The 16,951-nt window shown below is 41.4% G+C and overlaps 1 protein-coding gene across 3 annotated transcripts in view; it reads left to right on the top strand.

Moving 5' to 3' along the window:
• Positions 1-4,531: 4,531 nt before the first annotated feature.
• Positions 4,532-16,951, top strand: part of MLLT3 (MLLT3 super elongation complex subunit) — a 279,621-nt gene continuing 267,201 nt past the window's right edge. For 2 of the 3 annotated variants that reach the window (XM_025887853.2, XM_073880867.1), the window contains exons 1-2: positions 4,532-4,806; positions 6,273-6,453. In XM_025887853.2, the coding sequence (XP_025743638.1) occupies positions 4,795-4,806; positions 6,273-6,453 (193 nt within the window). In that variant the 5' untranslated portion in view covers positions 4,532-4,794. Of the gene's footprint in view, positions 4,807-5,245; positions 5,317-6,272; positions 6,454-16,951 lie in introns of all 3 variants that reach the window. The other variant, XM_025887854.2, reaches the window with a different exon arrangement.

The raw sequence follows: 16,951 nt of genomic DNA, 5'->3' as shown, positions 1-16,951 counted from the left end.
AATCAAGGAGGCCAAATCATTAAAGAAAGGAAGTTATGCAGTAGCTTTTGAAGAGATGCCAGAAATACATAAAGATAATCTACTTTTAAGATAGGTTGTTTTACAGCAAGTAATTTCAATTTAAGATGTATTTTACCTATAAATATTCCCCTGGGGTTCTTGTATATATTAGGAAGACATTTTCAATCACACTATATCAACTGACCTCCAATATTTATCTTGTTTCATATTGTTGGTCTTACATAACATCCTTGATTAATTTTCAGGCCTTGGGGTGCTATACTTTGAATTAGGAATACAGCCCACTAAATTAATAAATTATTACTGTGCAGGCACTCTTGTCTTCTGAATGTATAAGTGCATTGCTTAAATTACTCTCAGGGAATAATTTACACATGAAGAGGCTCTGGTGGTTAAAAAAGCTTTGTGTATTTCTTATCACTGGAAATAGTCCTAGACTAGGTGCTTAAATGGATATCAAAGCAATTGTTTTTTCAAAGCAGTAATGATTTGTACTATTCTGGGGTTCCCAATATACTATCTAGAATCATGAATTAAATATAATGTTAAAAATGTAACATTTTGAACCAAAAATTTCCATAAGAAACAGGGAGACTCTCAACTGAGAAAATATGCTCGTGATCTTGAAAAGGCTTAGTAAGCTTTCTTTCATTGTGAATGTTTCTTAAAAGAGCTGCAATAAGGTGAACATAGAAAACACTTCAGATGAAGGAAAAGGAAATTAGGACTTGGCTTTTGTAAAAAAGATATCAACGCCCCTCCCAACTTATCTGAGTTTTAACCCGTGGAATTGAAGGCAATGAGTAAAAGGTGAAAGATTTATGCGATCTGAAGTATTGAAGGCAATGAGTCCCAGCTTCTAATCTTGTGCTACTGTTTTTCTTGTGCTTGGGATGTTTATGACAAATCTGGATGCTGCTTGCTTTTGTGTGACACAGATCTCTATCCCAAATTTAGGTAATAAGAAATTATAAAAAACAAAACAAAAAAACATTTGGTGAAACTTCTCCCCTGGGTCATAAACTATTACAACAGGAACCCTGTCATTCTTACTTTCTTACAGCCTAACTCTGTGCCTGGCACATGGAAGGAGCAAAATATGGTTTTGTTGAATGAACACATGAATAAAGTACACAGAAAAAAGTGCACTATTATAAAAAAAAATCCTTAATTATTCCGAGTCTAATATTTGTCAGATGTCTGGTTAGTGTCTGTCCCATTATCTGGTTTCTTTTTCATACATCTTTTTCCCTTTCCCCCCAAATCCATACAGAAAAGGATGAACAATGGTTAATTTTTATTGATTTGATTACTTGAGCTTATGCATGAATAATCTATCACAACAAATAACTAGATAAAATCCTACTAAGAAGCAACAACTGCTCCTTAACCCCCTAATTACTCTTTAAAGGACTTCTTTATGTTGTGCCAGAAACATCCAAACTGGCCTCAAACTCCACACTAAACAAAACTACTGTAAATAAAAGTGCTCAAGCCAAAACAATGGTTGAAGAGCTACGTTGATGGGGGTGGTGCTGATCAGGAATTAAGATCTGTCCCAGACACCCTCCTTTTTTATTCTTCGTCAAGCATTTTATCTGAAATGATGATGTCAATTGCTTTTCTTTTCTGCTCCTCAAAACTAATCCCATAGTGTTTCATATTGTGCTATATACTACAGTGTGAACTTCAGTAAAATAGTTGCTTTTTGGAAGGTTTTATCCCTAAGCATTTCCATTAAAAAACATTTTTTTGGAATATTTAGTACTGAAGAAGCTTGTCTTAAAATTTATTTGCAAAATATTTTCTATAATTGTACTGTTAAGTATTCAAAAGCTTTCTCACAATTTGTACCTCACTTAAAGTGCAAAGATCTCCAGGTATGCTGGACAAAATTAATCTTTTGTTATTCCTGTTCTGATTGCTTTTAATTAATAACCAGCTTGTTAGAATAGGTTATAAACGATACATTGAAAGACTGGCATAAATTCCTTTGCCCAAAAGTTGAATCTGGAGTATTCAGGGTTGTGTTTTCTTTTTCTCCTCCTCCTGGTCTTTTTGTTGTAAAGAGGTCACGTAAGGACGTTGGTGGAAGGGCTCCATGCGCCATCTACTGACCAAATCTATGTTTTCAGTGTCTAGAGTATGAAATTTACCCCTACACTGGGTTTTTAAAGGAGTCTTTGAGAAAGGAGGGGTAATGGGAAAAGACCCTCTCTGATGCTAAAGCTTATTGGTGACTCCTGGAATAAACTTTAATCCAACAAACACATAATTCAAAAAAGAGATATCAGTCCCTCAGCGCAGGGACAGGTTACAGAGAGAATTGGAAGAAGTTAGCCCAACTCTAGATAGTCAACTCAAAACTTTACAATCAGATTGTTTTTTTTCACCTGTGTGTTGAGCAGCACTCACTGCCCAATGGTTGCTGCCTTATAGGAAATGGCTTTATCCTAATGGCACATCCAGATAACCATCAGTTCCCTATCTTATTATTTTGAAGGAGTTCTAATTATCAAAAATTGAATAATGCATAGCAAGGAGGTCCACCCTTCATGTGGATCCCAACACACAGCTTGTCTATGTCTATGTAAACTTAGTCCTGATAGATACACACAGACCTGCTCGTACACATATGCAAGATGATACGCATCTATGTATGTGTGGGTCAGTTGAGAAATCTAAGCCCTTGGATTTGGATTAAAATGTTTCTCCCCTCAGTGGTTCCCTTCACTCTATGCTACTAAATCCAACAGAAGGGTGGGAGGAATTGGGGTCCTCAAGCCAAAGAAGTTTTCCAGGTTGTAACAGGGGAGAGGTCAGAGTGTCAATCTTAAGTAGTTCAAACCACTCGAGTTGGAGGGATGGATTGGAAATTAAAGTTGGCCCGAAGTGCTCTGATCTGATTCGGGTTCTCTTTCTGTGAGCAGCTGGGAGAACTGAAAACCAGCAACCAGGAGTCCGAATGCCCCAGGAAATCTCCTTTCCCCATATTGCTCTCTTTAATCCACGAGCTGAGACAACTTGCTTTCGTGGTTTTAAGAAAGAAAAGAAAAAGAAAGCCAGAAAGTTGAGCTAGAAAGAGGAGAAGAGGCAAATAAAGAGGGAAGGCAGGGAGAAGAGAATGAAGCTGAAGGAAAATTCAGAAAGAAGTTGGGAGGCGAGGGAAAAAGGGGAGGAAAGAAAACAGACACAGACGGGCAAAAAAGGAATGAGGGCTAGGAAGATGCAAGGATCTTTCTTTAACGAACTGGAGTTACACCCATCTTTCACTTTCAAATCAATCGTCTAGATCTTATCCGTTTCCTTTGTGAAGGTTGTCCGCGTAGCTAAAGGAAACTAGTCAGTACTCCTCCCCCCCCCCCCCGCCCCACGCGTGCCTGCGCTGCTGTACCCCGGGCCACTGAGACCCAATACATCCCGAGTGGGAACCTTTGCAGGAGCGCGACTCTGGGAACACTCTTGCGGCCGGTTGTCACCTGGGAGCCTAACCGGATTAATACCCAGAGTTGGATTACGCTGGCTGTCACCAATACGCCTAAAGATTATAATCCAATTTATGCACATTACAGCCAGTATTAACTTTATCTGCTATTCTAAGACTCCCAGTTGCCCCGCGTGTCCTCAGAGGACGATCCTTCACGTTCTGATGCAACCCACCAGGCCGTCAGGAGGGGATGCCTCCCGAAGAAAACAACTCCAAGCCGGGTCCCTGAGGGTCTGCACCCGGTACTTGCAGGTGTCTCACCTTCACCTGGGCACCGCTTTGTGTTGCCTCCCGGCCGGGGATTACCAAAGCGGGAGGAGTTCCCTTGGAAGGAAATAGCACTTTTGTTCATTTCATTTTTGAATTTTCGGTGGCGGTGGCAGTAAGGCGGGGAGTGGGGCCGGTGGGCGGGTGCCTGTGAGTAGATGGGGAAGGGGGCCAAGGGGATTGTTGCCGGTTATAACAGTCTCAGCGAGTGCTTTTTGTTTGTTTGTAGAGTGGCACTGCTCTCGTTCTGTCCCTAAATAAGTTTGTTTGGGCGTTGAGTTCTTGCCTTTTCAGCACAAAACCACAAAAAGACGGGGTGGAAAGTAAAAGAAAGCCCCCTCTCCCCCCTCCTCCCCCGAGCGTACTAACGCCTAAGACTTGATTTAACACCCCTTCTCCGGCTGCTGGGGGCTCTAGGCAGTGGCTACATTCCAGCAGTTTTAATCCGTTTTTTATTGTAGGGCGAGAGTTTACCCAGGGGCCGGGATGGCTCCCCAGCTGGCCGCTCTTCCCACTCTAGCGCCCCTTCCCCGCCCTCTGCTCCACCTCCCCCCTCCTCCCCAGTAGGAACCTGTTACTTTAAGCAGGGCGTTCCAGTGTGGCGGTGCGGGCCGCCGGGGTTTCGGGAGGTGGCCGGTGATTGGTTCCTTCGAGCTCCCCCTGGCTTGCTCGCTCGGCCTCCCCGCGCGCTCCGCCCCGCCCGCGCGCCCTCCCTCCGCCCCGTAAGGCTCGGAGCCCGGGTGTCAGGCGCCACGGCGCATGCTCCGGAATCTCATCCTCTGGCCCTGGAGCTGCTGCTGCTGCTGCTGCTGCTGCTTTTGCTTTTGGGGCTGAGTTTAATAAGCGAGCGAGCGAGCGAGCAAGCGAACGCGGGGGGAAAAAGGCAGAGAATGTCCGCCATCTACCCTCCGCTCCTGGGCGCGCTCTCATTCATAGCAGCCTCTTCATGAATTACAGCTGAGGGGGGCGGGGGAGGGGGGTACCACACAACACCCCAGCAAACCTCCGGGCCCCCAGGCATGGCTAGCTCGGTAAGTACATGCAAAAATAATAATAAAAGACCCCCCCCCCCGCCTTTCCTCCCTCGCCCTGCGCCGCCGCCGCCGCAGCCCAGACAGCGCCAGCGCTCCGCGGTTCCAATTAGAGAAAGGTTGGTACGGCTTGCAGGGAGCTGCTGCCTCTCCCTCAGCCTCCGCTCCCCTCCCTCCCTTCCCCCCCCCCGGCGCGCACACACACACACACACACACACACACACACACTCTCTCTCTCTCTCTCTCTCTCTCTCTCTCACACACACACACACACACACTCGCCCCTCCACCCCCCCCGCGCCTCCCTCTCTCCTCGCCTCTCTTTGCAATCGCAAGAAGCGCACTCGCTCACACGCGCGCACTCACACACACACACACACACACACATACACACACACACGGTGGAAGAAGGCGAATAATAACTCAGCCATATTTCAGCCGCCGCCGCCGCCGGGAGCCGCGGGCACAGTCCGGGGACGCGGCGAGCAGCCTCGGCAGCCGCTACGATGGTGCGTTCTCCGCGGCGCGCTTGTGTGAGCCGGAGTGTGCGGGCTGACAGCGGCGGGGCCGCACGCAACTTTGCCCCCGCGCTGGGCTGAGCGCAGTCGAGCCTCGGCGGCTGTCCGCCCGCCGCCCTGCCTTTCTGATTTTTATTTTTGGGGGGAGGTGGGAGCTACTTTGGGGCCACTTTGGCTCTTGGAAGTGTGTTTCGGGGGCTCTGCGAGGCTGGCCTCGCCGATCGCGTGGGGCTTTTCGCTGGGGGGTGCGGGGTGCCTTAAGTTATGGATGCCTCGGCGTGTTTTCCTGCGGGCGTGTGTGTGTGTGTGTGTGTGTGTGTGTGTGTGTGACACGACGTCTCATTTTTGTTGTGCACGAACCCAGTGCTAAGAGCACGGGAGTTTGTGCCCATCAGCAGAGGCTGCCTGTAGTTTCCATTCCGCCTGGCACAGCGCTCCACACGCACGCACACACACACGTACACAAAGACTTCCTCGGCGTGTGCCTGTCGCCGCGGTACTTTCAGGGAGGGGGCTCACCAGAGTCCCCCCTCGGGGTCCCGGCTACGTCCCTTCCCACGCCGGGAAACCGCCCCGGCATCGCCTCCTAATTGTCTTCTAATTTGTTTCCGATGCATTTGTTGTCGGGCTCGTAGTGGCTGAGTGTGCTCTCCCACTTCCCCCCCACCCCCCCGACCCCCGGAACCCCTTCCCGACTGGGGGCAACATTCCGTTACAATCCCCGCGGGTGTGGATGCGGGGCGCCGGGAGCCGGGCGGGCCGGGTGGGGTGTGTTTGGGGGTGTGGGGGGTGCGCGCCCACGCGCGTGAAACGTGGATGCAGAGGGCACCGCCGTTTCCTTTTATGTGCGTTTCAAGAAGGAGGAAAAAAAATGTCAGGCGCAATGTTCAGTGTCGAACGGTCGCCTTCCTGTTGTTCACGGCTGTCTCTCCTCCCCCTGCCCGCAGTGTGCCGTGCAGGTGAAGCTGGAGCTGGGGCACCGCGCCCAGGTGAGGAAAAAACCCACCGTGGAGGGCTTCACCCACGACTGGATGGTGTTCGTGCGCGGCCCGGAGCACAGTAACATACAGCACTTTGTGGAGAAAGTCGTCTTCCACTTGCACGAAAGCTTTCCTAGGCCAAAAAGAGGTAGGGTTCGAATACAAAAGGAGCTTGATAAAAAATGTCTTTGCTCGCGGAGGAAACAATCGCTTGGCCCGGGCGGTCCCCCTGCCCCTCTCCCCGCCCCCCCGCGTCGCGCTCGCCGGCGTCGCCTCGGGACCAGGGTGCGCGGCGCCGCGCTGGCCAGGTCCGGGCTCCCGCCCGCGCGCGCGCCACTTCGGCTTCGGGAAAGTCACCGCCGAGAAAGGACCGTCAGGTGTCGAGTGTTTATTCATCCCAAGCCAGCCCTCACCGGTCCTCTGGGGTTAGCCGCGGGTTCTGTGGGGGAAGGTGCAATTAGTTGTTGGGTTTGGAGGTGTGTGGGGGGGTGGGGCTGGAGGGAATAAACAGCTTGCGCCTTTTTTTTTTTTTTCCTAGAGAAATTGAGATTTACCTGTGTTTTTAGCAAGGAATGCATGGGATGTAGTTATTGTTCCGTCTTGAGAAGTCGCCTCTCTTTAGGGTCTTCTCTGCCTTCCACTGGGTGCCGGTTGTCACAGATTTTCCTCTCTGTGGCTTAGCCACCCCTACCCGGCACCATCAGCATTTTCTGCTTAGTCGGGGGGGGGGGGCGGCTTACTCATCCCTAGTCCCCGATAGCACTTGATTGCTCCTTCGATTTTTGAGCAGCGTTCCGAAGTCTCTGCCCCATGGGATCTGCGGGGAAGAGGGTCCCTGCAAAGGTCCAAGCTAAGTTTCAGAGGAACGATGTGGTCCTGTCTTCTGCTTCAGTCCTTCCCCACCTTGGTTTTTAGCGTGGAACTCCAGTTTGCATAATCCAGCTCAGCCCCTCTGCTCCTGAACATTTTCCGTAAAGGGCAGGACAGTTTTGAAAAAAAGAAACGGGGTGTTATTTTGGAGGAAATTTAAAGAGGGTTTGAGAAATCCGATTTCTATTCCCTTCAGCCTCCGGAAAGCTACTGTCTGGTTGTTTTAGTTGGATTAGTGGAGGTAACAGTACAAATACAATAAGGTGCTTTGTTTGTGAGCAGGTTTATTTATCTAACTCGACACAATGGTTAGTAGTTATCTTACATTTGATCCGTAATCTTTATTGGCATCTAGAACTCCTGCAGTTTCTTAGAGTAACATCATAATAAATCCATTCTGCTTAGAGCTACTGGAAATTATTGAGCTTTGAGGAGCTGAATAAAGAAAGGAGAAATGCTGTGTGCCTTCGAGGTGGCAGAGGTTTGTGTTGATGCTTAGTTTTGTTTCCAGAGCTCATGTAATGGGTTGTAGGATTGTATGTTTTGCCTTTAGTGGTTTGTTGTATAGCTCTTCCTGAAAACTTGAACAGTTGAATTTGATGGGCTTTGCTGGATGGTTAATAAATGAATCCAGCCTCCAATAGAGGGGTAGGAATATGCATGGCCTCTAGAAATAACATTTCAATTTTGTTAGCATTTTAGATCAAAATATAGCCAGAGATCTTTTACTTCATATGTCCTCAACACTGTAATTAGGATGAGTATTGTCAAGTTTCTGTCACTGTGTGAGGGTGGGTGTGATGCTTTTCCAAACTCTCCCTTTTCCATGTATCTGTAGAGCCACGGCAGAGGAGTTTAAACAAAAGAAATCACCTTCTAAGATCCTTGGTATCCACTGTTAGGACTACTTGGCTGCTATTCACTTCGAAATGAAATACATGGAACAAAAAAAGCAATATTTATTGTATTAGGAAAACTAAGTCAGTTGGCAGAAGATGTAGCTCTTAAGATAACTTTGTTTAGGCGCCTTTAACAATCAAGCAATTGACATTATGAAATTAAAGATGACCAACCTCCCCAGATTTCACCACTGTTTCTGTGCTTCAGTGTGTCTGTGGAGATGTTCCCCTGCATTTCCCCTACTTAATGATTTTCTGTCCAGCCAGAGGGAACACAGAACACGAGGGTGCTGCCCGGCAAAGCCCACACCTGGGAGTTGTTGCTAGGCGTGGTAAGCTGCTTGATAACAACTGATGTCTTAGGCGTCTCTAGTGAGAGATGCCTGCTTGCTGGTTAGGCTCTTCAATTTTTTATTTTCAACTGTGGAGTTTCTTTAGTCTATAAGCCATTGTTTTAAAATGTTTATTTTTGGATTTTTATTTGTATGTGTGCTTCCCATGATGTGACAAGTCCTGGGAAAAATGCCAGTTTACATAGCCCAGGAGAGACCTTGTCATACTGTAATTACACATGATTCAGATTGCAAGAGAAGGTTTCTCTGTTCATTGGGAATAGTTAGTTGTAAATTCAAGTAACACCAAACATGCCACTTAATCCTGGGACTTATTTTTGCGCTTATAACCTCTTGCAAAATGATAAGAATAAATACAGAATAAGGATGCCAGGCATTGCACAGTCTACTTCTGTACCTTTTAAGGTGCTGTATTTGGCCATTTTATAGATCTGTAAGTGAGAAATTGGAAATGGGAGAAACTGCAAGAATGGCTTTGTGAAAAATCTGAGTTACAAGATACTTAAAAGAAATGCACATATGCCAAGCTGTAAATGGCTATTGATAATGACAGGTTAAATCACTTTCACTATATACAGTAGCTGATAAACAGAGGTGGACCTTCGCACTGAGGATGAACTGTTCAGCCACGAAGATGGATGAGTCCTTAGTTTTGTAAATCTTTGGTTTGGAAAAGCAAATTGATTTTCAGGTTGATTTCCTTTATTTCACAGTAATATCATGAGAACTTGTAGAGGAAGAAATTACAGTATTTTCAACTTGTTGCCTAATGAGAATTACATGTACCATTTCAGAATTGAGCTAATTGGACTTGAATTAATGAGGGCTTACTCTGTCCCAAAGATGGGTTGGAGACTTTCAACTTAAAATTACTAGCACAGAGTCCTAGAAGAGAGATTTTGATGAGATAGCGAAGCCTGGAATATCCATTAGCCGGTACAGAATAGGCAGGTCAGAGTATAATGCATTTTAAAACTATCTACTGCAAAAAAAGACCCTATCTTATTTACTAGTACCAAAGATTTACAATAGTCTGATATGACTGAAATGGTCACATTCAAAACATTTCATTTAAAATATTAATGTTTTCATTTTCAGTATGATGTGAATTTGAGTGAACTTTCTTTTCAATTACAGCCATTCTTAACTATTGCAGTCTGTTCCATTGACATTTATGATACGAAATCTGTTGCTTATTATTTTATGTAAGCCAATTTGGCCACTGGTATGATTTGATAGCTTCTTATTTGTAGCCCTAGTCCTTTGAGTGGGCAGATAAAGCATAATAAATCCACACATAGAACTTTCCTTTGATTTAAATGGTTGAGCCCAGCGTTACTGCGTAGTTCTGATTTGTGTTAAGGAGTCTTCTGAAATAATTTGGGTAACTTTTTATCAGGGTACCTAAAATTCGAGACTAAAGTAGTTGAAGATACTGCGTGCACCTGGTGTGTTTTCTCTTCTGAGGTATTTAAAAGGTTTTAGGAAAAAATAAAGATGGATAACTATTCTGATACATTCAGTGAGTGTTAGAAGATTTGTGTAGAGTTCTGTACCGAATTAAGATGACCACTGACAGCCGTTCTACTACTTGGCATTTTGAAGCAACATATGGCATAATTTTCCAAGACACTTAAAAGCTGAGTTATTGAAGGAAATCTCATATGCTGTTAGTGGGAATGTAAATCAGGCACGGACATTTTGGAGGGCATTTGGCAACATCTATTAAGATTTTAAATGTTTACACCCTTTGACCCAGCAATTTTACTTCCAGGGATTTTCCAACAGATACAGCTTTACAACTACACAAAGTTACAGCATATTTCTTGTGACTTTTTTAAACAGAAATTTGGAAGCAAGCTATATAGGGGACCCCAGCTGGGTACAGTTAAGTAATAGTTCTATTAAAAGGGGGTAAATCTATTCGTAGATGCAGGATGATCTGCAAGAGATATTAAGTGAAATAAGGCAAGTCGCTAAATCAGTGTGATCCCATTTAAAAAAATATGCCTGTACAGATAAAAAATGTATGTGTGTATGTGTATAAGTAAATGAATTTTGGATGAGTGGGAACCCAGCTCCTACCGGTAGTTTTCTCTAGTGGGTGCTCACGGTGTTGGCAGTGAGAGGAGGTTGTCTTGTAGTGTTTGACTTTTTTTTTTTTAAGTTAATTCTATATATTTAAAACATTCCAGTGAGCACTCATTACTTCTTAAGACTAAAAGACAAAGAGTAAAGACCCAATATAGAACTATCTTGGGTAGATATGGTTGCTCAGTGGTGAGGAGTTAGGGTTAGGAATTACAGATTTGTATTCAAAAGCTGGCTTGCGAGACTCCTTGTGTGATCTTCTTTTTCTTCAGATTTTATTTATTATTTGAGAGAAAGAGTGTGAAAGAGAGCAGGAGCAGGGAGAGGGAGGAGCAGACACTCCCCGCTGAACAGGGAACCTCAGTGTGGGGCTCAATCCCAGAACCCTGAGATCATGACCTGAGCGGAAGGCAGACGCTTAGCCAGCTGAGCCACCTGGGCGCCCTACTGCTTGTGTGATCTTGAGCAAGTCCTTTCTGTGTCTGTTTTCTCACTTGTCTTCTCAACTGTGTTCCTGGAATGATGACAGAATAGGACCATTACCTCATAAATTGAGGATTAAATATGAATCAGCTGTTCTCAAATTTACTGTTCTGAAGACTGCTTTACACTCTTAAAAACTGCTCCCCCTGCTTGTGCTTGCTGTCTGTCAAATAAAAAAAAAAAAAGAAAGAAAAAGAAAAAAGAAAAATTGACTCCAAAGAGCTTTTTTTATAGAAGTTATATCTATCAATATTTACAGTATTAGAAGTTAAGCCTGAAACATTTAAAAAATTATTTATTAATTTGCTTAAAGATAACAATAATCAACCCATTAAAGGTAGCATGTGAATAGTATCTTAATGAAAAATGAGTATTTTCAAGAAAAAGGAGTGAGAGATGTATTATTTTACTTTTTTGTGTACAAATCTTTTTGATATTTTGAAATAACTGGATCAGCTTACGTGCTTCCGCATTCAGTCTGTTGGGTTATCACACATCATGTAGCCTCTGGAAAACTCCACAGTACTCTCATGAGAGAATGAGTGAAGGAGGCAAATAATGTCTTAGAGTTGTTATAAAAATAGGCAATCCCTGGGAGAGGTTTTGGGGATCCTGGGGTCCCTGAATACACTCAGAGAACCTCTGATATAAAATATTCACAGAACCTGGCACAGATCAACTGCCCTATTAGTATGTGGAAGCTGATTTTTTTAAAGCCGTTATTGTCATTGCTAATAAAAACATTTAATGGAAAGAGGAAAGAAGTCTTCCAAGGTATTTGCATGGTTAAATTCCATTATAACAATTATCTAACAATTTTTTTCAGAAAAGGAAAATCCGAACTTGGGTTTTAGTGGATATATTTTATAGTTAATATCATTGTCCAGTTTATGGCATATTATTTGTATAAGCAGAAGCCTTTTACATCTGTTATTTTAGGTGACCCTCTGTAGAACTACCTCTGTGAGGTAGATAGGGCAGGGGTATCAATTGGTTTCATAATTTTACCTTAAAGATTCTTTGTTCTTTCTCTTGGTTCTTTCAAGTTTCCTTCCAGTGGTCTTCCACAGGCCAGTTCTTAGCCCTTAAGTTGTTTTTCTGGTCAACTATTACAGATGACCCCTACTACTTAACACAACTTTTGCAGTTCTAAGATGCAGAAAATTTTTTTCTTTTCTTTTTCTTTCTTTCTTTTTTTTTTTTTTTTAACTTTCTTAGTGACTTACGTCTGCAAAAGATGACTTGGAAAGCTTAGCTTCTTGGGAGGGGAGGAAATGTGAAACACAATTGTCCCACTTACATAATTAAGCAAGGACTTAGTGTATTACTGAACTTTAGACTCTAATATTTATTGGACAGATTTTAGAATAATTTTGATCGCTGATCCCAGGGTTTCTCACTGTCCCCATGGAAGTAATATCGGATTCTATAATTTTTTCCCTTGGCTTTTAAACTTGCTTGATTTTATGTTTTACTCCTCAAACAAGAAGCTGCCCTGTAGAAAGAGAAATTCTCTTGTTTCAGTGATACATATTAATATTCTTTTGAAACATTTTGCTTTGTGTGTGTGGCCAGAGTCTCTGTAGTTCATCCTCTTCCTTGTAACATACATTTTCATGCTTTAATCTTTTATTCTCTTGTATTTTGTGGGTCTCCTTATTCCTGTTGTGCTGTATTCATTTTTGAGAATATAATTTGTCTGGAAAGAGTCCATTGATATTACAGGTAATTCATTAGTTTTCTTAAACTTACAGATATAGAACTTGTACAGTGTATAGTCTGGCTTTTATGAGGAACCCATATATTTTTTACATGCAATTGAAAATAGTGTTATTTTCTTAACTTACAGGTGTGTTCATTATGAAAAATCAAACCATAGAAATAAAAAAAAGTTACCTGAAAATTCTTTACAGAGAACCATAATAAATATTTTAGTAGGTATCTATATCTATATATACAAACACACACATGTTAACTATAATTAACCTGAATTCATTCAACAGGTAATTTTTGGAGTTCCTATGTGGCTAGAACACTTCTAGGAGCTGGGGGTACAGCATAAGTGAACATTCCTACCCTCCTGGTATACGGTGAAATGCCATCTTTTCAGAGCTGGATTTTATGGTATTACATCGAATATACATTTATTACAACTTCACATGGACATTTAGATTGTTCTTAGTTTTAATTTGTTATGAATAATGTTATGATGAGCATCTGAGACATTGATTTTTATGGTTTTTCCTGTAATTTTCTTGTGTTAAATTTCCCAGAAGGGAGATAGTTGAGACAAGGTGTATAGCTTTTAAATTTCGATAAGTGCATTACCAAACTTCCCTCCAAAAACGTTGTACCAGTTTATACTTCCCCAGAGGTTGGGAGAATTCCCTTTTCCCCACATGGTTGCCAATACTGGGAATTAACAGTTTGTTGTTGTTGTTGTTTTTGTAAATCTTTGTCAATTTGCTGGATGAAGCAAAACTTCATTTTTATTTGCATTTGTTTAACAGTGCTGCATATCTTTAGGTATGTGTATATTTACTATTTGTCGTTTATGATATGACTGTTTTGTGCCATTGTTGTATTTCTCAATAAAAAAAAAAAACAAAACCACGCAAAAAAACCAGGAAGATACAAAGGAAAGAATGATATAACAAACATTCACATCCCCACTACCAAGGTTGAATAAATGTTTACATTTTATCATATTTGATTCTTTGTTTTGATTTTAGAGAATTAGGTATTATAGATGCAGCTAAAGGTTTTAGATGCTTCCCAAGCCTTTCTTTCAACTCTTCAGACTTTCTTCCATTCTGTTTATGTACATTCGCACATTTACATTGCCGCAAGTAATAGTATATTATGTTATAAAATCTCCATGAAGAGTATCATACTGGATGAATCCTTTTTTAAAATTGAGACATAATCTGCACACTATAAAATTTACCCCTTTAAAGTGTAACATTCAGTGGCTTTTAGTATATTCACAAAGTTGTGTGACAGTTGCCACTGTTTAATTCCAGAACATTTTCATGAGTGAGTAATTTTGTATCTTGCTATTTCCCCCCACTCTATGTGTTTGAACCTTTTCACACACCCTTTATCTGTAGAGAGCCAATTCATATCCTTTAATTTCTTCTCTTCAATATTTTTCATGGTAGGAAAAGTTTCTATGCTTAATTTTCTGTTCTATTGAAGAATATAGAGGTCATTTTCTGTTCTGTGCAGTGAACATCTTTGAACGTGTTACCTTGTGCAAATGAACAAGATTTTGGATATAGGCCTGGAATTTGAGTTGTGTGTACGTTTTCATTTGTATTAGACATTGTCAGATTGCTCTACAAAGTAGTCGTGACAGTTTATACTGTGTCAGGGAATGAGTACCATTTTCTGTACAGCTTTGCCAACGTTGGATATTTTCAGATTTCTTATTTTTATATTTAGTTGAAGTAGGGTATCTTTTCATTTGCATTTCTCTGGTTTCTAGGAGGTTAAGCATTTTCTATATGTTTACTGACCATTTGGATTTCCTCTTTATTGACTTTTAAAAATATCCTTTGTCTTTTTTTAAAAAGAAACGATTGGGATCTTTGTGTTTTTCTTATCTGTAGGATGTTAATCCTTTGTTATTTGCATTGAAAATATCTTGTCTCATTTTTGTTTCTTTTTCTTGTAGCCTAATGTATGGTATCTCTTTGTCATACACAAGTTTTTAATTTTGCCAAATTGATCTATTTTGTTTTGTTTTCCTGTGTGGTTTTGGGGTTTTGTTTAAGAATATAATTTGTGGGCTTGGTAATGTGCTTAACCAACAGACTTTATACGTGCAGGATACAGGGAATGGACTGGGGGAGAAGTAATAGAAAGAGGAGGTCCCTGCCTTCAACGTGCTTGTGTCTTGTAGAGCTGGAAAAGACATTTGAGATTCTTCATCTTTGTTTATCCTCTTTTTACTTTGAATCAGAAGCCTAGAAATGTGAAGTGATCTTGCATGTAGACACAATGAGTCACAAGTGTGCTGGTGCAAAAAGATAGCTAGTAATAAACGGTGGTAAATGTTTACTTTTAAAATGTTGAGTAATTATTCACTTATATTAGACAAATGTTCAGCAATGACTGCTTTTGTAGACATGATCTAGGATTTAATTAAGTGGTGGTAACCATGGTAGATGCTGTTTAAGAGGGAAAAGGTCTACAGCTACTTTCAGGCAAAATCAAATTTATTGTGTGGATTAATTTAAGGTTTCCTTTGCAATTAAATCATTACGAAAAATTGTTACTGAATGGTAGGTATCCCCTGATATTTTGCCTCCCCAGCATGGTAGGATTGTAATTCCATAAAGGATCCAGAACATTGTTTTAAGAAATAATGTTGTATGATGTAATCCTTTTAACTTAAGTGTGGTAAGTTTGCAGTGATTAAGGCCTGAAGAAGGCTATTATCATTGAATTTCTAAACAGATAAGGCTAGTATTTGGGTGTGATTTAGTTGGTATGTAGTAGTTAACAGTTAACTTTTTGGATAAAATCAATGCATCTTTTTTTAAGAAAATTATGGCTTATCTTGAGCTTAATTCTGAGGTCCATTTATTTAAAATAATGTTAATAAGTGATTACAAAGATGATAGTTGAATTTAGAGTTATTATCCATGTCAGAAGATTGATATTCTCTGAGCCAAATAAATTTTAAAATATTTAATTTTGCCAAAAGTAGATTTTTTTCTTTTCAGCAGAAATTATTAGTTATTTTCCCATCAATACCAGGCCAAATCCTGTGTGTATGTATTGATTTTAAAAAGCAAAATATACATTAACAATTTCCTAAAATATTAATAACAGCAGTGGCCTACAGAGAGGGAGAGTTGCTTGCCTCTTAATGTATCTGGATATAAATTTAGTCTACATGATGCCTTTAATCACTGCAGGTAGGTTTTATGTCCTTCTTCCCCGTCCCTCCCAGGGTGGTGTTGGGGGAGATTATTATCAGATTATTCTAGGTACCTATTTATTCTGATACACATTTGTAACATTTTGGATGTCCAAAAGCAAGGTTCATTAGACTTCCTGTTATCCATACCTTTCACCCCAAATACTTCATAAATATGAGTTGCTGCGTAATGGAAGGTTTCTTTGTTTTGAAGAAATACTTTATTTTATAAAAACTTTTCCTTTGTTTAATTTCTTTCCCTGTTCCTGTATTATAAGCAACTGTTTTGGAGTGACTAAGTGAAAAATAGAGTTTAGACTGTTGGGATTTGGTTGCTTTTAGTGGGGTAGTTTATTGAAAATGGTGATGTAGCTCCAAATTGTCTTATCAGAGATACCTGTTGTATGACTTCCTACCTATGCACAGAAATAGTAAGGAGCAGTGGGAAGCTACTTTCTCGTCATATAAACACTGAGCAGGAGCACATGTTCCATGCTCCGTCAGTCCCGCACTGGCCTCTCCTTGTATATGTGTCCATTGTTCCTCCTATGTTGCATTAGTTACACATCCCATGAGATGGGACCTATGTTATCACTGCGGATAGTACTCATACTGTCCATCAGTGTAGTCTGGACGTTGGAAGTTTTTGGCAACAGCATAAAGGCAGATATTGCAAGTCGGTAAGAGTTTTTGAATCCCGACTTTAGCTTCCACTCCCCTAGGTGGTAAATTATTAGTCCGTGTTCTGAAACTGATTTCTTCTGTATCTCTAATAATTGACTTTGTGTAAACAGAAGCACCACTTGAATTTAGCAGGAAGCATTGTGTTGGCTGAGAATCACATTTTCTAGAATGGGCTTTAGCCTATATTATAAGCAAAAATGAATTTTTCTCCTTTTCTGTCTTTTTTCCTTAGTCTTTTTTTCACCTACTTTGGATGCTTTTTAAAAAGCTAGTCACAAATTTGAGAGACTTGGCCAGGTCTATCACTTTTTTTTTTAACTACTTAATCCATGAAATACA

Source organism: Callorhinus ursinus, unplaced genomic scaffold, assembly GCF_003265705.2.
Source record: "Callorhinus ursinus isolate GAN/ISIS: 27379988/994484 unplaced genomic scaffold, GSC_fseal_2.0 scaffold39, whole genome shotgun sequence".
In the NCBI taxonomy this organism is placed as follows: domain Eukaryota; kingdom Metazoa; phylum Chordata; class Mammalia; order Carnivora; family Otariidae; genus Callorhinus; species Callorhinus ursinus.
This window is presented reverse-complemented; position numbering and strand designations above follow the sequence as displayed.